Genomic DNA, 25,844 nt, shown 5'->3' on the forward strand with positions numbered 1-25,844 from the left:
AAAGGTATTCCAGCCTTTGCTTTTGTTTGTAAACAGAAAAAGAAAACTGCAGTACCTCTGGTCTTTTCTTTTCATATTGATATCACACATGAGGAAAGAGGAAGACAATGATGAGCTATCTACTAACCACGTGCACGTACAATTATGAAGACCACGAGGGACCACTGAAGGAGCAGAATCAGGAGCTGGGGGACCTGGGCCCCAGCTGCGGGAGCCTGGCCTGTCATTGGACCTGAGTGCCCCTGTGGGTAGAGGGATCTTGCCTAATTGTTCACACTGAATCCCAGCCCGATAACACGGCCTGGCACATAGAAGAGCTTCAAAAATACTTGTTGACTCGAAGACAAAGCAAACCACTTCACAAAGCAGCAGTAGGAATTATGTATGAAAGATGTACCTGATACAAAAAGGGCACTTAATATTAATTTAATCTGAGTACTAAGGTTAATTTCACTTTTATTTTAAATACATTTGACTTATAATCTCAAAAAAAAATCAATAATCTCTTTCCAAAGCCGATAGCATATAAGTAACTCTAACGAAATTTCAAGATCACTGTACATTATATGTACGGAAATATCACTCTGGACCCTAAGAATATGTACAACTATTATTTGTCAATTAAAACAATAAGAATTTCAACACATTTTTAACTTTATTTTGAAGTCAGATCCAAGAGAAATAACATTTAAATCATTTTTCTGAGAACTTCCTATAATACAAGTTGTCAAATGTGTAAATTTAAAGTCCTTTCTTAAGAGGAAATATAAATATATACTACTTGAGCAGACAGTATGTGATAAATGAAATTTAGTTTTATAAACTCAAAGGAAATTCTTCTAAAAGTATGTGTATGTATACACATATATGTATAAGTATATATACATATATGCATAAATATGTATTATATAAGATGATTTAAAATATCAAGCAACCCATTAGAGTATAAACAAATGTGAAAAGTAACTGGCAGAAACACTAGACAGTTTTATATAAGAGGAAGGACTCAATGACAGACCCCCTAAGCTTCTGTGAGTCTGTAAGTACTGGATCTTTTTTCCCTCCATCAATTCCTGAATATCTTCGCCCCTGGAGAGTTAATTTAAACATTTCATATATAAATTGGTTTGAGTTCATTGACAGAAATACCTGTTCCTCCAGTGAGAGCTCCCTTGGCTATATCACCGTTTCTCTGATCACTGGCTTTCTACGAAGAAGAAAAAAAGAGGACTTTCAAAAATCAGAGTTATAAGTGAAAATGAAAAAGATAAAAGCATACAAAAGTAGTTAGAAAACGGCCATGTCAATACCTTATCTGTAGCTTCTGTTCTCCTGGTTCTTTTCATAATCTCCTCAAGTCGCTATAGGAATGGAAGAATTGAGCAAGAAGATCAGACACAGAAAAAAAGCCAGCCTGGCACATTTAACTGATGAAATAAATAGATTATTTTAAATGGTCTGTTATTTTGGAAAAATATAATATGCACTTTTTTTTTTGAGACGGAGTCCTGCCCTGTCACGCAGGCTGGAGTGCCCCTGTGGCAAGCTCTCAGTTCACTGCAGCCTCCGCCTCCTGGGCGCAAGCGATTCTGCTGCCTCAGCCTTCCAAGTAGCTGGGATCACAGGCGCCCGCCACCACGCCCAGCTAATTTTTGCATTTTTAGTAAAGACAGGGTTTCACCATGTTGGCCAGGCTGGTCTCGAACTCCTGTCTTCCGGTGATCCGCCTGCCGTGGCCTCTCAAAGTGCTGGGATTACAGGCATGAGCCACCCGGCCCGGCCGTGCTGCTTTGTCTTAATTGGAGTTATTCAAGAAAGTTGGAACTGCCTTAAGCTACATGAAGTGGAAGTAAGTGTGTTTTGGTGAGGGCTAAAACACCAAGAGAGATTTCTTTGCATAAGATTGTTCACTGAGGGGGCTACTAGTTTATGTGGCAAGGGTAGAACACGCGTTTTTCTGACGGCCAGGGCTAGTCTCTGGGTCTTAGAGGTGCAAGTTCGCGTCCCGGGCCTCTGTGCTAAGACGCAGCTACCTTCTTTCTCTCCAGGCGCTCCTGCTCTTCTCTCTGGAAATGCTTCTCTCGTTCCTGCCGAACCCTCTCTGCTTCTTCACGAACACGAGCTTCTTCTTCTTTCTGAAAACAGAAGGTCAGCGTCTGCCTCTGACAAACAGGCGGGCTGCCCGGGTCTCCCAGGGGGTGTTCAGAGGTGGGGGCGAGGTGGCAGATGGAGAAGGTGTGGAAAGCGGGAGCACCGGCAGTCCAGTCCGCACCCTCCTCTGCCGGGCTGGGGCGTCTCCCTGCGGGACTGGGGCAGGGGCCAGGGTGGGGTGCGGCCGCACCTGCCTCTGGGCGCGCTCTGCCTCCTCCCGCTCGCGCAGCGCCTGCTCCTCCGCCTGCCGCTGCAGCTGCTCCTCCTTCTCCCGGGCCTGCTCGGCTTCCAGCCTGCGCGACTCCTCCTCACGGCGAGTCCTCTCTTCAGCCACCCGTTGAGCCAATTCCTCTCTCTTTTGTCTGGAAAAAGACAAAACAAAAACAAAACCAAAGACACCTGAGGAGAAATCTTTGAAGAGAGGCCTGCGTCCGTGGTTCTGTAGGGCAGTTCCTTCAGGCGTCCAGTAGAAAAATCCCCACTGGAGGCCTTCACCACCGCTAAGGGACAAAACGCGAAGCCACCCTTAGTCTTCCTCCCCCCTTGCCAGCGGCATTGCCGTCCGTGCTAAACAGAAGCAACGTGTAACCACCAATATGTTGGGGAGCGCTGGCTTTTTGGAAGGAATTTAACTATTTTTAAAGGCTCTGACTTGTTTAATTCAAATAATGTGATTTCTTAGTAATGAATTTGAAGCACCCCCGCCAAAGGAAATCTTTGTAAATAAATAAGGGTCATAGTGTTCTGTCACAGGACAGGAGGAAGACAGCCATGTAAGCTCCCTGTTGGAGCCAAGGGCAGGGCATGGCCAAGATGGCGGTCCAGCAAGGGCACGGCCAAGATGGGGGTCCAGCGAGCGCATGAGATCCTTCCGCAGGGTACAGTTGTGTTCGTCTGAAGAACAATTATATTGACATTCGTCTTATTAGGCCCAGAAGATGACCAATTAAACAAACTGTCTCTGGCATACTGCCTGGCAGGCAATCATGGGGCATGTCAAGATCTCACCTGGCTACCCTCCGAGAGGAGTTTTATCGGGAAAGGAGAAAACATGAAGCCTTATTATGCAGCCTTAATGTGATAATTACAAACATACAACGGAAACCTGGAGATTGGAGATGTGTTAAGTAAAAAAGCAGACTGTACAACTGTACCTCTGCTGTGGTTATAATTATGTAAATATGTATATGTATGTATATATACACACACACTCCCATACTGTTGAGAGACTAGAAAGGACCACCCAAAATGTACACTATTACTGAAAATTGATATGATTATGGATTTTTTTTTTTCTTTAAAGCTTTCTCCATCAATGTTGTTGCACTGTCATTAAAATAAGAAAACGTGGCTGGGCATGGTGGCTCATGTCTGTAATCTCAACACTTTGGGAAGTTCAGGTGGGAGGATCCCTTGAGCCCAGGAGTTTGAGACCAGCCTGGGCAATACATTGAGACCCCATTTCTATTAAAAAAAAAAAAAAGAAGGAGAAGAAGAAGAAAATGTGATTTAAAAAACAAACTGCTTAGTAGTCATAGGAAAATTAGGTAAGAGTAATCCTGAAAGAACTAATCCATTCACTTTCATCAGTATTATCACCTCCTCCCTCTCAGAGGGGTGATGAGTTAATCCAAGTATCACTGACACCATGGTGTGGAGCAATGTCTCCCCTTTACCTTTCAAGCTCTTCCTGCTCCCTCCTCTCCCTTTCTTCCTTTTCTCTCTGCTCTCGGGCCAGCCGCCTCTTCTCAGCTAGCAGCCTTGTGGCCTCCTCTGGGTCGGTGGTGCCTGCAGAAGTCTTAGGAGAAGCACTGGCAGTCACAGTGGATGACGGGGCTGAGACCATGGCTGGGGTGGGGACCGGGACTGGAGCTGGGGCCGAGGCTGGAGCAGCTGCACAAATAGGTACAAGGAGAAAACCAGTTGGAAACAAAATCCAAAAAACAAAACCAAAACTAGCATTCCCCACATTCAAGGCCTAGAATTTAGCATTATGAAAGAAAAGGGAATGTTTATTATTGTGTGTTCTCACGGTTTCACTGTGTTCTATCTGTAACCAAGCAACAGATAAAAAAATCAGTATGTGTAAGTAAGACATCCAACAAAGCTGACACTCTGTCACCAAGTCTTATTTTTACACCAGTTAAATCAGTTAACAACATATATTGAATGTGTACAGAGCCTCATGTTAGAGTCTGTGGCGAGTTATATGCTGAGCAAAAAGAAGATGAGATCATCCATTTGTCTTTTATTGCATTTGAAAATTCCTACTCTTCGGTAACCATTCATTACTAGAGCAGCATCCTCAGCATCCATGCCACGAGTCCAGATTCAGCCTGGGAGGATGATACCCTGTGAAGAGGACCCTTTTGTCTCCCCAGAGCTGTCTCTAGGTCTGAGATGGGAGGAGCTCAGGGCCTCTTTGGGAGCTGGTGCTCATTCTGCTTATATGTCCCAGGCTGCCAAGATGCAAGATGGGAGCAGAAGTTCTCTGGCCTTACTCAGATTTAGGAAGATGACCTACAGAGCTGGTGCCCCAGAAGCCCCACACAGATGCTCACAATTCTGCACCACAGTGAGCAAGGCACCAGCAAGTGCAAGCTCTGGCCCCTGGCTGCTCCGGCCCCTCGTTTTGAGAGTCACATTTCTACTTCTGCTCCCACAGACTTTTCTCGGCCATCATGATGCTCTCTATACCTTCTTTCCTTCCTTTTTCCACGGAAACAAACACTGGACTCCTCCTTTTTCTAACATTTTCACCTGTTTTGAATCATCTCTTCTTTCTTTGCCCCACCCTCTATTTTCAAATTAAGTCTTAAGTAGAACACTTTTGAATGAAGACAGTTCTTAACTAGAAATATTGAATTCCCAGCTCCAGGTGGTTTTAAATTTCTAAATAGCATTGGTTAGCCTGGCAGAGGTGAGAACCAGTGGGCCTTCTGGAAAAAAATTCTGACTTCTATCAAGCACACAGGCTACACCAGGGGTCCTTAAACTCCAGTATGCACAGGAATAGCATTGCCAGATTTAACTGGCCATCCCGTGTTCTATCTGGCAACCATGTTTAGGAATCAACTGACAAGCTTAGTATCTTTCAGAGTCCTCATATCCACCACTACATATTCTGACTCAGTAAGTCTGAGGTAAAGCCAAGGGTCTGTATGTCAAAACGTTATAGATGTGGTGGTTTAAAAATATTTCTAGTTTTCCTCAGCTGCTGCCAAGCTGCACTCGGTCCCTCTGAGGAATGTAGGGCCACATTGAAGTGGGACCCTCACTTCATCTAGCAACTAGCACCTTGCCTGGCAGTGCCAGCTCCACACTTGCTCGCACCATGGCCTCTGTTTGTGAGCTCGCCTGCATTCTGCATAAGGCTCGGCCCTCATTCTGCATGAGGGTGAGGTGACCGTCAAAGAGGATAAGATCAATGCCCTCATTAAAGTAGCTGGTGTAAATGTTGAACTTTTTTGGACTGGCTTGTTTGCAAAAGCCTTGGCCAATGTTGACATGGGGAGCCTCATCTGCAATGGAGGAGCTCGTGGACCTGCACCAGCAGAAGGTCCTGCCCTCTCCACCAATGCTGTTCCAGGTGAGGATAAGAAATAGAAGCAAAGAAAAGAGAGTCTGAGGAGTCCGAGGAGGATATGGGCTTTGGTCTTTTTGACTAAACCTCTTTTGTAACAAGTTCAATAAAAAGCTGAACTCTTAAAAAAAATTCTTTGAAAACTCTCTCTTCGAAAGGTGGAGACTACGTTTCTCCTTGAGTGTGAGTTCCACCTAGTGACTTGCTTCTACTTAACAGAATGTGACAGAAACATTGGTGTGTGACTTCTGAGGCTGGGTCATAAAAGACATTGTACATTCCTCCTCATTCTCTCTTCCAGGTCACTCACTCTGGCAGAAGCCAGCAGAGCAAGCAGACAGACGAGGACATTCAGCAATAATATGGAGCGGTCCATGTGTGGAGAAGCTGAGGCCACCTGCCCCCAGCCTTGTGTGTAAGCCACCTTCCAGCTCTGGTTGAGTCTTGAGATGACTGCAGCCCTAGTGGACAGCTTGACTGCAATCTCATGAGCGGTCCTGAGCAGGGACCACCCAGCTGTGCTGCTGCCAAATTCCTGACCCCAAGAATCCATATGATATGATAAATGTTTGTTGTTGTTTTATGCTGCTAATTCATTATGCAGCAATAGATAATGAATACAACAGGTGATTTTGATGCAGGTGCTCTGAACACATTTTGTGAAATGGACTCAGCCAATAAAAGCACTGAGAACCTACACCTGAGTTCACGTGTTTGTGGCTCTAACAATAGGCTTTTGGATGTATGATTTGAGATTTACATTTCTACTTCCGCTTCCACAGATTTTTTTTCATGGCTATTATGATGCTCTATGGCCTTCCTTTCCTTTCTTTATTTTTCCATGGAAGCAAACACTGGACTCCTCCTTTCTCTACCATTTTCACCTGTCTTGAATCATCTCCTCTTTCTTGCCCTACCCTCTATCTTCAAATTAAGTCTCACCTAGAAAGCTTTGGAATGAAGACAATTTTCAACCAGAAATAATTGAACTTTGAGCTGCAGGTGATTTTACATTTCTAAGTAGCATCTGGTTACCCTGGCAGAGGTGAAAACCAGTGGGTCTTCTGGAAAAAATTCTGACTTCTATCAAGCACACAGGCTACGCCAGGGGTCCTTAAACTCCAGTATGCACAGGAATAGTGTTGCCAGGTAATTTTTTACTTAGCGTTGCTAAGTAAAAAACTATTTTTAAGCAATGCTAAGTTAAAATATTATACTTAAGGAAAGGTGTTAAACTTAACCTTAGAGTAGAATTTCCAAGTCTCCAATAAGAGAAGAAAAGGAAAACAAAAAAAGCTTCATCACAGCAGTGCGGGAGAAAAAGAGAGAGCACCCAGACCACAGGTGAGTTTGCTCTTACCAGGGCCAACTTCTGGTTCAGCAGGTGTCCGCTCTTCAACTGTGGCTTCTTCTACCTTCACTAAAGGTGCTCTGCCCTTTAGTGAGGGCTCATTGGCAACTTTCTGAGGTTCCTTCTCAGGGTCTTTTTTCTCAGGCTCCCCTCTGACTTCCCTCTTGACAGGGCGGATGTTGCCGGGGGATGGGGGCCGGACCTGAGCAAGAGCAGCTTTGACTGAGCCGGGTGGCAAGGAGGATGTCGGTCTGGGTGTGCCAGGCAAATGAGGAAGAGACTTGGACGGAAGCCTGGGCCACAAACAAACAAGGCAGACAGAAGGGGACACATGAGAACAGGCTTGCCAGAACCTAGAACATGACTCGATGGAAGAGAATGCAGATATTTAGCTCCGAGTATTTGTTTTTTATGTGGTAGATGCAGAAATAGAGTTGCTTTAGGGAACCATTCCAATTTCTTTTTTCTTTCCTTTCGGGAAGAATGTTATTCCCTAAGTCAAAGACAAACAGCATGAGAAGAACAGTTCACTTTCAGAGGAGAGAGCAACTAATTCTCTAACATGGAACAACCCAGCCAGCCACTTATATTCACTTACCAAAGTCGGGAGGGAGCTGGCGGTCTTGCTTTGGGATTAGATGGAGATACAGCCCTTCGGGTGCCAGATGTGAGGAAGAGTACATTTTCTCTCTCTCTTTCTTTTTTATAGCTCTAAGTTCAGAGAAACTCAATAGTTAGATTTTTCCATAAGCGAGGCAACCACATTCACAATACTCAACAGTGGAGCTAGAAACCATTGAATGACTTTTAAGAAATTTTCTCAGCTATGTCACATATACCCATTCCATCTCAACAAAAGGCCCTTGTTAGCTTAACACTGAACAGTATAACTGAATTAACACAATGTGACACTAATAAGGTGGTTCCGGATGTGTTGGAGTCATATTTGTCAAAAAGCATATGTACATACATACTTTTAGAAAGCACCTATACTTTGTGTCTAAAATTAATTACCTGAAGCAAAATCTCCCAATCTGGTTTATCCCACACAAATGTCAAATGTTACTTTCATTTTTAAAAAAGTTTTAATTAAAACACACCTTTTTCTTTTTAATTCTTTAGCATTTTCCCCCCAAACATACTATATCTCAGTCTTTAAAAAAATTATATGCCTGCTATATTAGACATAAACTCATTTTTTTCTTTTATATTGATGTATAATGGAATCAAGTCCTTCCTCACCTAGTGTCCTCTTGCAGCAATAGATAACTGATACAACAGGTGATTTTGAAGAAAAGTCAGGTTTAAAGTGAGGAATTTCAGCTATTTATTTTTTTGCTCTTCCTTACCAGGAATAAACTGAGATCTGAAAGTGGGCCAAAACATCACCCCTCCCTGACTGCCAACTAGGAATTCAGCTAGAGAGATGACACTTTCCTAAGTCAAAATGGGCAAAGGGAAGCCCAGAGAAGTGTTCCACTACTCTAAAGTCAATCAAGACCAAAACAAACAAACAAAAATTGTACAGAGCAAAACAGACCCATTCCAAGTATCTGAAACCTGACAGTGCCCTCAGGTGGGAGGGGCATGTGCTGGAGGCACCTATGTGAACACCTGTCAGGAGGGCAGACTGCAAGCGTGCATGGGAAGGGGTAGAGTATTATCTAGCCCCAGGTCACATGAACTAGTACTGTACCTTTTCTTCTCTCCTTTTCTGCCTGGCTCAAGCATCGACTCCTCTCTTCCTTCCTTTCCCTTTTATTCCCCTCAGTGTCCCTTTTAATTGCTTCCCTCCATTTTCCTTAGTAGCATCCTAGTTGATGGACTAGGTTATCAGAGGAGCAAAAACATCTAAGTGTCAAATAATGCTTATTGTCTCCCTGGGATTTCTAAACAGAAAAAATGAAGAGGCAGAGAAGAGCTTCACAAGGTGTGTGCCAGCTCTCCCTCATTTCCAGCTGTTCAACCACCATTTCTCCCATTTTAGGTCCCCAAAAGTAGGAGGTGGGACCTCACAGAGCTGCTGTGGGCTTTGGGTATCAAAAGCTGCAGCCACCATATGGGGTGCTCCTGGCTAGTGTACAGAGTGGCAGGCCCAGGGCTTTTCCCAGGGAAGACTGGGGTTAAGTACCTCAAGTAGCCCTTCTTTTTTTTTCTTTTTCTCAAAACATTTTGATTTGGCTGAAATCAGATCAATGGGTGATCTAAATGGGAAAAAGACTCAAGAGGGACAATTTTTGATGTGGCGGGGGGGCGGTTGGGGATTATTATCTGTGTCTTGATAATACAGGGATCAGGGAATGAACCTATATAAAGGTATATAATCCTAGAATTACAGTGCCTTTGAGCCAATTCTTTCTTTTTTAAAAGTGATCTCCTTTAATCACGTAGGGGTAGGTGAGCAGAGGAGGAATGGTTTGGAAAAACACTCAATACTTAACACCCTCCCAACCAGGGAGTTTTTTTTTCTTTTCTTTTCTTTTTTAACCCTTTCAGTCCTTTCGTTACTCTTATATTCCAACCACCCATTTGGGTACCACACATGTAAAAGCACTCCTGATTCTCATCCTGATCTAATAGCCCACCATCTATACAATCATCTTTCCTATTAATACTTTCCACAATGCTGAGGGGGAACACATGCTCAGCAAGTCAATGGTCTGGGCAACATATCAGCAGGAAAAAGACTTTAATTTTATAATTAAGGTAGGTTTAGAATACAGTATAAATATCCTCCAACAGAGATGATTCACTGACAGATACTTTAAGGCAGTGCTGTTTAATAGAACTTTCTGATATGAAGATGTTCTAAATTTAGCCACTAACCACAATTGCCTATTTGAATTTAAATCTAATTAATTCAAATTAACTAAAATAGAGAAGGAAATTTGAAAAACAACTCTATTTCCTATAGCATCCAAAGGAATAAAATACTTAGGAATGAACTTAACAAAGGAGGCTAAAGATCTGCATACTGAAAACTAGAAGATAGTGCTGAAAGAAATTAAAGACAACACAAATAAATGGAAGGAAGTCCTGTGTGCAGGGATTAGAAGATTTAATACTGTTAGGATGTCACTCCTACCAAAAGCGATCCACAGATTCCATGCATTCTCTATTGAAATCCCAATATAATTTTTTATTTTTGCAGAAATATAAAAATTCAACCCAAAATTCACAGAAAATTTCAAAGGACCCTGAAGAACCAAAATAATCTTGAAAAAGAACAAAGTTGGAATTCTTACATTTCCTGATTTCACAACATATTACAGGTTGAGTATCCCTTATCCAAAATGATTGGGATTACAGTGTGTCAGATTTCAGATTCTGAAATACCTGCATTAACACTTACTGCTTTAGCAGCCTTAATCCATAAAACTGGAGATCTGAAATGCTCCAATGAGCATCTTCTGAGTGTCATGTTGGTATTCAAAAAGTTTCACATTTTGGAGCATTCTGTATTTTTGAATTAGAGATACTCAATTGGTAAAATGCTACAGTGATCAGTACTGTGTGGTAATGGTATCAAGACAGATACAGATATATGGGGCTGGGCACTACGGCTCATGTCTGTAATCCCAGCATTTGGGGAGGCTGAGGTGGGTGGATCACTTGAGGTCAGGAGTTCAAGACCAGCCTGGCCTACATGGCGAAACCCGCTCTCTACTAAAAATACAAAAATTAGATGGGCGTGGTAGCACATGCCTGTATTCCCAGCTACTCAGAAGGCTGGGGCATGAGAATTGCTTGAGCCTGGGAGGCGGAAGTTGCAGTTAGCTGAGATTGTGCCATTGCACTCCAGCATGGGTGACAGAGTGAGATTCTGTCTCAAAAAAAAAAAAAAAAAAAAAGATATATAGATCAATGGAATAGAATCCAGAGCCCAGAAACAAACTCTTGTGTATATGGTGAAATGCTAACACCACTCAATGAAACAAGGACATTCTCTTCAACAAATGATGCAGGGAAAACTGGATATCCAAATGCAAAAGAATGAAGTTGGATTCTTACCTTCTAAAATATACAAAAGTTAACTCAAAATGGATTAAAGACTTAAATGTAAGACTTAACACTATAAAACCTCTAGAAGAAAACATAAGTGAAAAGCTTCATGACACTGTGTTTGGTACTGATTTCTTGGATACAACACCAAAATCGTAGGCAATAAAGTAACAATAAACAAATGGGACAACATCAAACTTAAACACTTCTATATATCAAAGGAAACAATCAATAGAGTAAAAAGGCAACCTATGGAATAGAAGAAAGTATTTGTAAGTCATATATTTAATAAGGGGTTACTACCAGAATATATAAATAACTCTACAATTCAATAAAAACAAAATAGCCCCATTAAAACGTAGGCAAAGAACTGGAATAGCCATTTTTCTAATGATGACACATGAAAAGCCAACAAGCATATGAAAATATGTTCACCATTACTGATCATTAAAGAAATGCAAACCAAAACTACAAGACATCACCTCACATTCCTTAAGATGGCTGTTATCAAAAAACAAGATCACAATTGTTGGCGAGAATGTGGAGATACAGAAATCTTTGTGCACTGTTAGTGGGAATGTAAAATGGTACAGCTGCTGTGGAAAATGGCATGGAGGCTCCTCAAAAAATTGAAAATAGGATTACTATATGATCCAGCAATCCCTATATATCAAGTGAAACTGAAAGAAGGATCTCTAGAGATATCTATATTCCCATGTTCATAGCAGCGTTATTCACAATAGCCACGAGGCGAAAGCAACCCAAATGTTCACCAACACATGAACTGATAAACAAAATGTGGTATACAAATATAATGGAATATTATTCAGCCCTAAAAAGGAAGGAAATTCTGATATATGCTATAACAAGGATGAACCTTGAGGACATTATGCTAAGAAATAAGCTAGGCACAAAAATTCAAACACTGCATAATTTCACTTTTATGTGGTCTCTAAAGTAGCTAAATTCATAGAAACAGAAATTAAAACAGTGGCTGCCAGGGGCTGGGTGGAGGGGGAAATGGGGAGTTGTTTAATGGGTATAGAATTTGAGTTTTGCAGGACTTAAAAAGTTCTGGACATTGGTTGCACTTCAATATGAATATACTTAACACTGCTGAACTTTAGAATGATTAAAATGGTAAATTTTGTGTTATATATATATATATTTTTTTCACCGCAACTAAACATTTTTTAAAAACTTAAAATTCAGCTTGTCAGTCTCAGTAGCCACTTTCCAAGTGCTCACTGTGGCCAGTCACTACTGAATTCCACAGTGCAGCTCCAGGGTATAAATGACTCTGAGTCGTTTTCTGTTAGTATTTGCCTAAATACTTGGTTGTAAAGAGGTAAAAAGACAGCTACGTGATTAAATAGAGAAAGAGGAAGGTAATAAAAACAAAACAAACAAAGGCTCTGGATCATGTGATGACAAATCTCTCATTTAACCTGTCAGCCACAGGTGGCCCTCAACCTTCTCTCAAAGAGTGTTAATTTTTGTTTTTACCCAGAACAAGATATTTTTTCCATAGTAAATGCTCTTTTCCCCTGCCCAGTGAGTACCCAACTTTGGGGCCAAGCTGTTCTGTTTAACTACAGCTTTTTGTCTACAGCTAAGGAGGATCTCTGAAACACCAACACTCTAATAAATTAAAACTTCCCAGACATCAAAGATTGTTTCACCTGTGGCTTAGAGGGTTGGAGGCCTGACTCAATCATGAATCAAACACTGATTCCAGAAAGGCTGATGGAGCTTCAAAGAAACACAGGCTGTAGGCAAAGCCATCAAGCTCTCACAACCCTGAATTATCCTTTAAGCAAAATCCTTTTAAGTGTCCATCAGGTTTATAAATCTGAATTGCTCTGGGAAGTTACAATTTTAAGAAACTGTTTCAGCCTTTCATCAAAAGGGTCATACTATTATCCTGGAGAGAGGCAATGAGATCTTCTAGTTCACTGGTGAGTCCTTTAAGACTAAAGTACAATGTCTGAAGACCACAGAACAAGGTTTATATCTTTCAACTGATACCAAATAAACACAGGATTTAAAACAAAGAAGAAGATTCCTGGAGACATACAAATTACCTCATTGCATTTATAGCATGGTGAAAATTAACATTACCTCAGCCCGTAATAACAAGTACAAATTATATTTTTCACTTACAAAATCAGAGTTTATAGCATAGCCTAACAGCCTTTTAAGAATTAGTGATTTAGCAAATGACTAATGTTTTCAAAATACTTTTTTGACTATATTTTAAGATCCCTTGACAGGGCCTTGACAGGGATTAGCCAAGCAGGATAAAAATTCTTTATCTTGCTTTTGAGTGAACCACATTTAGAGTTCAGCCAGCTTCTGGATATGGTTGGAATAAAATGCCAAGGCAGCGGTCCAAGCCCACTTCCCCTTCAAAGGCCATTTGGTTTTCCTACTTTAAAAAATGAAAGTATTCTGGCATTGCACTTATGTGTATGGACGCTCCAGGAGGGCAGGGTGTCCACTCATACATGCTTGAACAAAGAACAGCTTTTGTCTTCAAATTCAAATGTTTAGGGAGAGCAAAATCCCCAAGTGAAGAGGAAGTGAGGGGACACTGCTGCCCAGCCAGCCAGATTCATGATCAATGGGAAAGATGGGATGGTGGATGTTGCGGTCTCCCCCTCTTGCGCCCACACCGCACCTCAGGGTCGTGTCCAGTCTGCACAGGAACAGCACTGGCTCCCAGACTTGCCCAGCTGCTCCCAACAGCTACTCACCGCTGTGCCATGAATGGTCCTCCTGCGAGAAGAGCCCTCAGGTGGTGTTACAAAGAGTTTTGGTCGATCCATCGAATTTCTAGAGTGTGCAGCTTTGTAGGGCATGATGATGGGGCTGCAAGATGCTGAACGAGGACAAATGGGGATAACTAGGGTGCAGGTGATTGGTTTTACACACAAGAGTGCCAGAGGAGCAGTTGAAGAAAGCCAAAAGCAGGTTCAGGAAAAGGAGCAAAGCAGAGATAGAGAGAAAAGTAGGAAGAAGATGTTATTACCTAAAGGTGCCCAGAACCATCATACTCAACTGTCCTTACAGTCCTATGAATTTATGATGAGTCCAAAAGGAAGGCATATCCATGTAAAAAATCTGGAATATATTGTTAGCTCTTTGGCTCTTTAAATACTAGTGAAAGATGTAGAAGTAATTCAGTAATTATGGAGAGCAACGGTCTTATATTCCTATTAGCTGATGGTTCTGGAAAAAACACTACATTAGTGATAAAAGATAATTTTTATATAAAGACTAGTTTATAACCAGACTTTTCCTAAATTAGCTTTAAGATGGAACAAAAGGTGGAAAGAGAGGAAGCGTGCAAACAGGCAAGCAAGATATACTACAACTGTTTCAGGATTCAAGTTCAACAGCCGGCAGGGGAAAAAAGCAACCAAACTTAAAAAATGTTAAGTGAACAAGTCTTACCAGGTGTTAAGACTTGTCGCGAGGATAAGTAATACTTTTCCAGGAAAATATTCTGTACATGTCTTATTTATTTATAGGCAAACCAAATGCATGCTTCCGGGTTTTCCCAAAAGCCAAGGCATTTGATAGTTCATAAGAAGCAGCATTAGAGCATATGGGGAGATTAGCTATATCTATTTAAAATACTGAATAGAACAGAAATATGTTAGATCCGCCAAATGTAAGGTTGAACCATGAAGAACTTTTACAGTTTTACTCAAGATGGAGTATTATATGAAAAACCACATAGCTTCTGACCATTTACCTTCCAAGGAACACTATCATGAATCAACTTATTGCAAACAACAGTGGGTTTAAGGAAATTCATATAACACTGCATAGTTATCACAAGTGTGAGTATTCAGGTTCTAAGGTCCATTTTCAGATCTCATTCAGAAATTTTATTTCCTAGCAAAAACAAGACAATTAAACACAAGTATAGAGAATACTATGTATTTGGACATGGTTATAAAAGGACTTCTCAACTGTAGTCTTTGTAGCAACCCTTTAAAGAAACCACTATGCCAGCTGAATGTAAGAGGATTAATAAATTAAAAACAAAAGCTCACAAGACAAATTTGGGGTGATCTTAACTTCAGGATTATAGAGTTGAAAAAAGATTTGCTATTTGGGTTTAGTTTACAGACAGAAAGTCAATCAGATTGCATCTTTATTAATGCACCCTTTCATTAAATGCCTGGCAGTATCTTCTGGCTATCACTGCATGGTTTTGTTCTGCTTTGAGACAGGATCTCACTCTGTTGCCCAGGCTGGGGTGCAGTGGCACAATCTCATCTCGGCTCACTGCAGCCTTGACAGTGAATAGATTGGAAACCAGTCTCTTTTCCCATCATTTGAAAACAGAATTCTGTTTCTTCAAGACAAACTAAAACACTTCTTCATTTCTTCAGTTTTCCTTAAAATAATATATGTACTTCTTAATTGGAAACTGACATAAAGCTTTACTTCCAACCTTAATGGAGAAGGAAGGATTTGTATTGTGAAGGAAGGGAATCTCTTTGTCATTTTGCCTGTGATCACAGGAAAAACTCTTTGAAAATAATCTTTTCTCAAGCGCCACAACAAGGCATTTGTATTTTCTAGACAAGAGTTCACTAATGCAAAATTCTTCCAAGCCAATCAAATGCATTTAAGGAATAACATCCTGGCACAAGGCACTTCTGGGGATTAATAACTGGGGGGGAGAGGCACACACTGCCCAGGGCACAGCCAGAGGCCATTCACCTTGCTCAAGGATCAAAAAACCCTAGAAAACAGCTCTGCTTGGAGGCCACGGGTCTGACACTGAAAAAGGAATGAAGGACAGAAATATGATTTCTTTTCCCTCAAGTGGAAAATAATTTCATGAAATATCTATGGAGCATTTCCTGAAGCCATCATGGATGTAAGCCAATATCACCAGGCCTCTGGTTTATTCTTTATTTTAATGTTGACGTGATACTAAGTATGGGTTGAAAATATCCTTAAACCTGGCTAGTATAGTCCATAGAAAAACATCCTCAAATTTAGTCCATAGAACATCTTTTGGCTAAAAGAAACCTAAATTTCTTGTAAGGATATTAGATTTCATGGAATTCATTGCTGCACTGAATAGCAAGTACTGAAAAACCTGAAATCTTCAAATCAATTATTTGAATAATCTTGCCCTTCTTAAGAAATAATAACAATATATAGTTATTTTTTCCCAGAGTACACTTCATATCCCAAGTAGTTAATTAAACATGAACATTGTCTCATGAAAATGTCTTTAAGAAAGTCTCCCACAATATATGTATTTCATCGTACTCTTGGTGGTAAGTATGCATTAACTGAACTCATTCAGCATTTTCTATATGAAATAATGGGTGCAGAGAAAAGATAATGCAGGTCAAGTAGTTGAAATGTAGCATAGCAAAAAGAAAAACGGCATAATATGGTAATACGATACTAGCATTTACTGAGGGCCTACTATGTGCAGGTACTAGTCTAAGCATTATATATACATTATTTAATCCTGAGTTCTAATAATCACTTGTATTTTGAATGTGCTGGGGAAAGAAAGTATAGAAAAGTCAACCCAAAGCAGTGGCTGCAAATGAGAGGGTGAGACTGGGAGTTCCAGTTCTCAACTACTGTATTGTTTGTGCAGGGAGTTTGCAATCACTGTACATCCCAGGGCTAAAAGTAGTTGTTTAATCTGCTGATGTAACCCAGCACAGGACATATTATAGGTTACCTTCTTACCAATGGCAATTAGGAATATGATGAGGTTGAGGGACAACACTAAAATGGGAAAACATGAAAGAATAATCAAGGACAATAGATGAAAAATAAAAATGATAGAAAATGTGGTTTTGACAAGATAATTGGAAGAGATGTTTGCACACATACTTCTAAATGAAAATTTAAAAAAACCCCAGGAATTTTGGTTCATTAAACATAAGCTGTATCGATGAAATCGGTGACAATGAAGCAGGCAATGTATTGACAAAACAGGCAGCTCAAATAAAAGCTATGCACTCTTTCACACTAAAATAAATTACAGAAACATATCAACTTGTGAAAAGGAGAATAGAAATGTGTCAAAATAAAGAGCTGGTTTGCAGATAAAAAAGCACCTTGGTTGAGCATAACAACAAAGAAGGGGACAAGATGGGCAAGTAGAATGGGTGGAAAATGAGGAAACGGTATTGGAAAAGACTAGAGGGAAAGTGAAAGAAGTGACAAGAGTTAGTGATGACAAAAATAGTAAAGACAATTTCCCAGCTGTGAGGCAGTCCTTTAGCACAACATAGCATACAAGGGGAGATTCAGAGGCACGACAGCCATAAACCAGCTAAATGCTAGAAAATAGGACTGAAAAGCGGTTTTTTGTTTTGTTTTTTGAGACGGAGTCTCGCTCTGTGCCCCAGGCTGGAGTGCAGTGGTGTGATCTCGGCTCACTGCAAGGTCCGCCTCCCGGGTTCACGCCATTCTCCTGCCTCAGCCTCCCAAGTAGCTGGGAATACAGGCGCCCACCACCACACTCGGCTAATTTTTTTTTTTTTTTTTTTTTTTTTTGAGATGGAGTCTTGCTCTGTCACCCAGGCTGGAGTGCAGTGGCACAATCTCGGCTCACTGCAAGCTCCGCCTCCCGGGTTCACACCATTCTCCTGCCTCGGCCTCTCCGAGTAGCTAGGACGACAGGCACCTGCCACCACGCCCGGCTAATTTTTTGTATTTTTAGTAGAGACGGGGTTTCACCGTGGTCTCGATCTCCTGACCTCGTGATCCGCCCGCCTCGGCCTCCCAAAGTGCTGGGATTACAAGCGTGAGCCACTGCGCCTGGCCATTTTTTGTATTTTTGGTAGAGACGGGGTTTCACCGTGTTAGCCAGGATGGTCTTGATTTCCTGACCTCGTGATCTGCCCACCTCGGCCTCCCAAAGTGCTGGGATTACAGGTGTGAGCCACCATGCCCAGCCTGAAAAGCAGTTTAAAAGCTTTTCAATTAGCTAAAGAAAAACTCATGACTTGTAGAAAAGTGTGAAATTCATAGGCATAGAAAAAATATTGAAATAAGCTGTACTTTGTCCTCCAGGAAAACCTCAGATGCAATGTGATGGCTCTGACAGGAGTGTGACTTTACAGAGAACACAGAACACTGTGGTTCAGCTAGTTGACTGCACAATTGCACATAAAGCATCACTCAGGGCATTGAGGATGGAGGAGTAAGCACATTTATGATCCTGTCTACCCATTTTCTAAGTGGCTTTGGTGTAAATCACTTACTGTCGCTGCACTTGGTTTTCATAAGAAGGTTGTGGGAATGCCCACATTTGCCTTCGTGACTGTCTCCCAGGGGTACTATGAGATTTAGGACTGAGATTCATTCGCTCATTGGGCACTGCAGATGAAAGACACCATGAAACCACCAGCAATTATTACTTAAAAGCAGGCTAATGAACATGGAGAGGCTTGCAAGGGCAAAGCACTTTTAAAGTGTCAAAGATGAGGGCTAGTAGACTGTTTATATAAATACACCAATTGTCCCCAAAGATATTTGGGAAAACCTAAATCAACTCACCAGGAGAGATCTGTTACCCAAAGCCTTTCTTACTAACTAGATGGAGGCTTACCAACTAGATGTAGGCTCCACACTAACTTCTCATTAAATTGACTGGCTAATTCAGGTATGTTTTGCACTTCAAAAAAGTAGGAGTTATAACCAATCATCATAACGGGTACTAAGCATGTTTCATGTAATTTCAAAAATGTAACAAATAAGCATATTACAATTAGCCTACTCCACAACTCTGAGAGTTCTGGAAGGGTACAATTCCTAGATTACATATAAAAGACAGGGAGAAGAAGTAGCTATTGCCACAGCCACATTATGAAATTCTATGCTGAAATAACAGACTTGCGCTTTGATTTTATTCCCAAGTCCATATATTAGTATTAAATGTTAAATTATTTCTACCTTGGATTATCTGCTCAGAGACAGAGGCAGAAGGAAAGGCAGGGAAGGAATACTTTCTTCGGGTAATGTTATGAACAGACAGAAGCCTCTGAAGCCATTGGAGCCCAGGGAGAGGCTTCATCAGCCTGCCTGGCGTCTGGTGTCCAGATAAGATGCTAAGGCAGATGCCCAGAGGAAACAATGCCAGGGGTATGAAACCAACACCAACAGACATTTCCACCGGGGGAAGAAAGAAGCGCATTTTGTGAAAAAGTGAGATGTGATTAGATGAATATGCTTCAAAGGGAGGACTTGACCTCATGGGGAAAGTTCCACCTGGACAGTTTTACCTGCTTCTCCAGACAAGGCAGCTGTGCTTTTACTTCTGGCCAGGAACGAATGTGTGGGCGTCAGGAGTCTGTTAACAACGCTGCTCTCCCATGGGCTGAGCTGCAGGCGGCGAGCTAAATGTCACCACATAAGCAAGATGTTAGAGGCATTCTTTTCAGTCAAGAGGGCATAATACGTCGTACCTATCGCTTCCATACGCTGGGCCTTCACAGGACCAGGCTCTGCAGGGAGGATGGTTGGCCAAGAGTCAGGGCAACAGGACCCCTGTCCAGAGGGAGCAGTTATTCCACCAGGTTGCTTTTCTTCAAGATGTTAAGTTTGTAGCAAGCTCTAAATTAGTTTTACAGATGCAAATTTTGCTAACCACCCTCTTTTACTAGTCAACTAGCAATAAACAAAAAATATCATTTCAGCTATTGTTTTGGTGTGTATCTGTAACTCCAAAGTGGTACTATCTGATGGGCATTGGGATGGGCAGTAGACTGATGGCACACACCTTAGTCAAAAGACTTCCTAAGTACCTAAACCCCAATAGAAGTACTGGCAGGTTAATGAAAGACAAGTTAAATAAAAGACAGAAAGGGACCCCAATAAATTATGCTAGATCTCCATGAATTGCTACTTGGGCAATGGGAGTATGTGTGTGGGAATCAGATATAATAAAATGAAAGAAGGTTCATGCAAAGTTCTGTATGGGAATCCTTTTGACATTTTCACTTGGCAAGCCAGGTTCTTTCAGGTCCCTTTTTGGCAACAATATAAAAAATTTGGCCAAGGACGAGGTTAAAGCTGAAGCAAGATAAAATTAAACAGAAAAGCCAAAATTCAACATAAACATAATCCTAGAGATTGCTAGTGGATGCCTAAGAAGTCTAGAAAACAAATTTAAAATAACACAATGATGTATGGTCCCAAATTATATTGGAGCTTAGCAAGGCCATAGTAGGGAAATGTATGGCAATTGTAAATTAATTACTTTGCTTATATGGTTAGTTTCCAGTGATGGCTCATGGAAAGATAGAAGCTATTTTCCAAAAATATCAGCAAAGCTTGCAAAATTCTACAAATATCACTGAAGTGATTACATATCTTTATTTTAGAACACATTCCTGTCATTTTAAAAGTTTTGTTTGTATTTTTGTTTGTTTAAGACAGGGGTCTTGCCATGTTGCTCAGGCTGATTTTGAACTCCTGGGCTCAAGCAATCCTTCCTCAGCCTCCCAAGTAGCTGGGTTTACAGGTGCATGCCACTGTGACTGGATTAAAAGTCTTTAAAACTGTCTACACCTGAAAAGGCTGCTTCTGTTCCACTCCACAAACAGCAAGTGCAAGTCTTCTTTGCCTCTGGAGCAGTGTTCTATATAACTATTTTATATATATCATATTTTAAGTGAATGGCATTTAAATGCTAGGAAATTAGTTTTAGTTAATAAAAGCCATATACTGCTAAACATTGTCTTAAAAGTAGTTGCTTCTATTTGGAATGAAGTATCAACTTCCAATAAGTACCTTAACTATGTGACTAATTTAAAAAAGTAGCTATTTTCATCAGGCTCTGGTGAATTTAAGAATTAGTGAATTGTTTGTTAGAGTTTATTAGAAAAGTCTTCATGGTTAAATTAAATATTATCTGACATTAAGACATTAATTAAAAAGATGTTATAAAAACTACTGCAATAGTTACAATTAGAAAGTGCCACGGGCTAAGTACTATCATAAGCTATGTGTAGCAGTGTGAGTGTGTGTAACAACAGAATAGAATACAATCTAAAATTTGAATACATGTACAGGGTAAAATCAATAGGGAAAAGGTGATTAAGATTAACTGAAAATCTTCAACAGAACTATTTTCAAGAGATGAGAAAGGGAAGAAAGTTAAACTCTTCCTTTTCTTAGAAAAACTGTACGATGACTGTGGCTTACAACTGCAGAGATGGGTTGTCATGGAAAAGATAAGTCTCCTTTCTCCATTAAGAAGTTCAGTTACTTTATTTCCATGAGTCTGAAGGCATCGACCAAAAAATTTATCTCAAATGATTAAAAACCCATTGTAACCTGTGTGTAAGGCAAATCCAGAGAGATCTGTTTTATATCTCCTGATACTCTGAACTAAACATATTGTTAGGAGAAACACGTTTCCACTTCCACCACATTCATAACTATGCCTTGACCAAGATGGAGATAGAGCATCCATAAGATAACTTTTTAGTAAAGATCAATAAAGGAGAGTTGGTATATTGTTGTTGTTGTTGTTGTTGTTTTTGGTTTTTGTTTGTTTTTTTTCACCTAGAGGGGCCTGATTTTAAGATTACCAAACTGAAGGGAGAGATATTAACTCTCATGGAACAACTCTATGGCATCGATCCTATTTAAGCACTTAAAATTGAGATATTGACAATTTCCATTATAGACCACCCAGATGAAGAGAGGCAAACTCAAAGGCCTCTGGGGGCCATGCAAGTTAACATAAATAAATGATCAGGGATAAACAAACTTTATGGATACCTGCCTTACCACTTCCTCCCATAAGCGTGACATCACTATTCCATTTCAGGTAATAGGTGCCAGGAAGGAATTAGACACATGTTGCCAGGTTCTGATTTTTTCATTATAAGTAGAAAATTGAAATGTTATATGAAGTATTCTATATTTTAAGTGTTGGCAATTAATTCTAATTAAAACAAGAACAAACAACACTGCTCAGGTAAAACAGAACAAGCCTGTGAACAGAATTTAGTTCGAGGTCTACCTCTGAGTCCTATGATGAAGATTCTGGGGAAAAAAATGTATTGATGGATTTTAAGCAAAGAGTAGGCAATTTCATTCTTACTCTTTTCCAACTTCCTAATGTTCTTTCTTGAGAAAAAGTTGGTTAAGCAGACAGCTTAAAGATAATAATATATACTTTTAATGTAAAAATTTCCAGTGGCAACATTCTGTTCCAGCAATTACAGAAACCTTCATAATCAGAGGTTTCCTTTAACCAAAGTAATGTTATCAGTCCATGTAACACTATATTCAGATGTAATAATTAAAATATTTAAAAACTGACAAGGCACAGACACTACACTAATGACTGGCTTCCCTTGGCTTTGGAGGGCCTGGGGAAGCACATCTTGGAAAAGTGATATGGAAATATTTCAGTATTTCTAATAACTAGTAGAGCTGTTTGGATACATTCCAGCAGAACATGAGCCCTGATGGTATCGGAGCCTCAATTTAATTTCAGCTTTAAGGCCTATGCCTTAGGACTGAGAAAGCTCAAACAATCTAATAATGATGTATATACCTGCTCGACGTATTTGTCTATAAGGTCCTCCAATTTAACAATCTGGTAAGAATGCTTTCTAATGAGATAATAAAGTATAACTAACTTTTAAAAATAGCAGGAAAGAACTAATGGAATACTTACATTTCTTTTATTTATTTTTAATTACTTTCTTTTTGAGACAGGATCTCACTCTATTGGCCAGGCTGGAGTACAGTGGTACAATCATAGCTCAGCACAGTCTTGACCTCCCAAGGCTAAGGTGATCCCCCTGCCTCAGCCCCCTGAGTAACTGGGACTACAGGTGCACACCATCACGCTTGGCTAATTTTTGTATTTTTAGTAGAGATGGGGTTTCACCATGGTGCCCAGGCTGGTCTCAAACTCCTGGGGCTCAAGTGATTCACCTGCCTTGGCCTCCCAAAGTGCTGGAATTACAGGTGTGAGCCACTGCGCCTGGCCTTAAATTTCTCAATTAGAGAAATTTAAATTCAGAAGAAGTTTTAAAATTCTCACTATAATAAAAGGCCTAAGCCTTTCAGGGTTCTACTGAGGGCTTTGCTTAAGTTAAAAAGAAAAAAATTCCTTCCTAGACAATATATGGGAGGCCCTTCAGGCTGACCTGGCCTGTTAGACCAGGAACTGATTGACAGTTCTTTGGTAAGGAGGCAGAGAAGCAGAACTCTCAAATCTAGCGTTTTCCCTCTTGTCCTATTATTTCTGCTTAGTATTCGATTTTCTGGGCCTCTACCATGATTCACAGGGCAGTTTTCTGGCCCCACCTATGAACTGGTTATTGAACTTCCCTTAACCCTGATGTCCTATGTCCTAATTCTCTACTCCTTACCACTTCTAACCTTACACACACACACACACACACACACACACACACACACAGAATGCATGGAGTCAGAGTCAATCTAAGAAAGGACATCCATGAAGGTGAGAACTGAAGATACAGTGTGGCAGTCACACGGGTGAGGAGTCGCCCTTCTGCAACAATTAGCCTGTAGGACATTAAAGACAGGCTCGCAACCTCTTAGGGACTCTATCACCCCAACTAGAGTAGGTGATCTATCCAGTAGATCTTTCTCAGTTCAAGATTCTACTGCCTTAAGAAGGTCTATCGTGCAGAGAGTCTAGAACACATCTTTCTAATTGATACAGACAATTCAATGTCATTCTACAGCATGGACAGGATATTGCCAAGTTTGTTGTCCAGCTCCCTACTCCCACCCTTACCCTAATTTCAGCTATGGGATTGTAGAAGATAATAAAGTTTTAAAGAAGTGTAAAATACTAATTGTAGTTTTTCTCAGATCCAGGTTCACATAAGTATGAAATTAAAGTGCTAAGTGACCAACTGCAAAGAAAAATGAATAGACAACTGTAAGAATAACATTCACATGCTGTATTTTGTCTTATATTTAGGGAATAGGTTTGAAAATAAAGGATATTTATGAAAGAAATTTAAATTCATAATATTTATGAAAGGCCCCTAATTTGACTACAATATTGACTACAAGTCTAATATTGATGGTTTAGGCAAATTAGGTTAAAAAAAACAAAAAGAAATAGTTTTGGCTAAAAGACAAGAATGGAAAGTTGTTCAAACATTTACTATTTTAAGAGATTAGTTATAAAATAACGCCAACAGTCATAGAATATTGTACATTACAATGACACCATAACTTTTATACAATACAAAATATATAAATATACATACACACATACAGAACATGCACACATTACATTTTTTAAAGATTATAAACACTGAAACTTTCCCAATCAGTTTCTTAATAAAGTACTCAAAGTAACCACAATTTTTTACTTTTAAAGAGTATGGGCTTCATATTGCACAACAATTCTTTGGTTTTATTTAAAATCATCTTAGTTATGAAAAACAAGCAGCTTATCTTAAAAGCTTGATTTTTTTCATTCTATGATATATGTAAAACAAAACTTTCGCTTTATAAATAACTCAACATTCATGTACTGTAAATCCATGGGATGAATAAAACTCAAAATTCAAACAAGATGTTAATAAAGGACTATGAATATTAAATGTTTCAGGAGGCTGTAATTATGATGATTTCTTGAAGTTAGGCCAGATCCCTCAAGAGTTAATGAATGGACACCAAAAAACCAACAGCACACATAAGAAATGCAGTAAGAAATAATTTGGTTAAATGAGACGTAAATTGGCAAAATAAAATCTACCAATATGAATCATTTAAAAAGTTTTTAAAGAAAATCAGAGCCTGGAATTCCCAAAGTACAGATAGATGAAAAGCCAAAGACAGTATGATTGAAGTAAAAGAAATGTTCATAACAAAGATTATTTGCATGTTGGTGGATAAGTGGGTGATTTCTGGAGCTGTAAACTCATTTACTAAAAAGTTGAGAGAAGCACCGCTTTCGTCACTGCTAATGCAATCACTCAGCCAAGTTCTAAAATGAGAAATGTTCTTGTCGCAAGGAAAATGCTGCTCAGCCGTTTATTGCTTTTTTACTCTGAAGTTTTTTTCTTCCTATTTAAGAAACGTAGGGAAAGCAACTTCAGATGCTTATTTTTATCTGTAAACATCCAGAAAAAAAAGCATTAAGTAAATAACAGACACTTTTTCGTTTTCCTTTGGACTGTACCTCTATCTGGAGAATTTAGTAAAGTTGCAGATGAAGAGGAGAGCCGCTTGCTAATGACGGGATCAACATATTTCGAAAGATTCATGGTGGAAACTGACCGCCTGTCTGGATCTAAAACAAATGGAGATAATGCTAATTGACAGCCAACATGCAGGATTGCAATTTCCTAGTTCACTGATGGAAGGAAAAACTAGGATTGGATGCTTTCTGCTCTATTTCTAGATCTGTCATAATAACACAGTTTTCTAAGTGGACATTTTAAAGGTAACTTAAAGGCTTAGAAATAAAATTCATTTCTCTTAAAGGATAAAATAAATATTTATTTCACCAGCTTGTCAGCCATGGAAATTCAAGGATACAAGTGGACGAAGACAAAAGGAAGGCCAGTGAAGGGCTTCTAAAATAGTGGAGGCACACTATGAAGCAAAAGAGGACCATAAAAGCAAATGCCTTTGAAATCTCCAAAGGAAGGAACAATGGAGTGGTAACATGCTGGTAACACAGAACGCAAACACTGGGATAAAAAGAACACCAGGTTCTGTGTAACTGCTGATAAC

At 40.1% G+C, this 25,844-nt stretch overlaps 1 protein-coding gene and 1 pseudogene across 12 annotated transcripts in view; one reads left to right on the plus strand and one right to left on the minus strand.

Moving 5' to 3' along the window:
• MAP7 (microtubule associated protein 7) overlaps positions 1–25,844 on the minus strand; it is a 221,941-nt gene that overhangs the window by 15,984 nt on the left and 180,113 nt on the right. For 3 of the 12 annotated variants that reach the window (XM_063622357.1, XM_055264950.2, XM_063622354.1), the window contains exons 6-15: positions 25,288–25,398; positions 19,373–19,486; positions 13,844–13,968; positions 7,684–7,796; positions 7,095–7,378; positions 3,828–4,044; positions 2,342–2,513; positions 2,034–2,135; positions 1,311–1,361; positions 1,150–1,207 (exon numbers count right to left, since the gene is read on the minus strand). In XM_063622357.1, the coding sequence (XP_063478427.1) occupies positions 1,150–1,207; positions 1,311–1,361; positions 2,034–2,135; positions 2,342–2,513; positions 3,828–4,044; positions 7,095–7,378; positions 7,684–7,796; positions 13,844–13,968; positions 19,373–19,486; positions 25,288–25,398 (1,347 nt within the window). Of the gene's footprint in view, positions 1–1,149; positions 1,208–1,310; positions 1,362–2,033; positions 2,136–2,341; positions 2,514–3,827; positions 4,045–7,076; positions 7,379–7,683; positions 7,797–13,843; positions 13,993–19,372; positions 19,487–25,287; positions 25,420–25,844 lie in introns of all 12 variants that reach the window. The other 9 variants (XM_063622349.1, XM_063622343.1, XM_055264959.2 and 6 more) reach the window with 7 other exon arrangements.
• On the plus strand, positions 4,233–6,431 carry LOC129474125 (large ribosomal subunit protein P1-like; annotated as a pseudogene).

The sequence above is a fragment of the Symphalangus syndactylus genome, chromosome 2 (assembly GCF_028878055.3).
Source record: "Symphalangus syndactylus isolate Jambi chromosome 2, NHGRI_mSymSyn1-v2.1_pri, whole genome shotgun sequence".
In the NCBI taxonomy this organism is placed as follows: Eukaryota; Metazoa; Chordata; class Mammalia; order Primates; family Hylobatidae; genus Symphalangus; species Symphalangus syndactylus.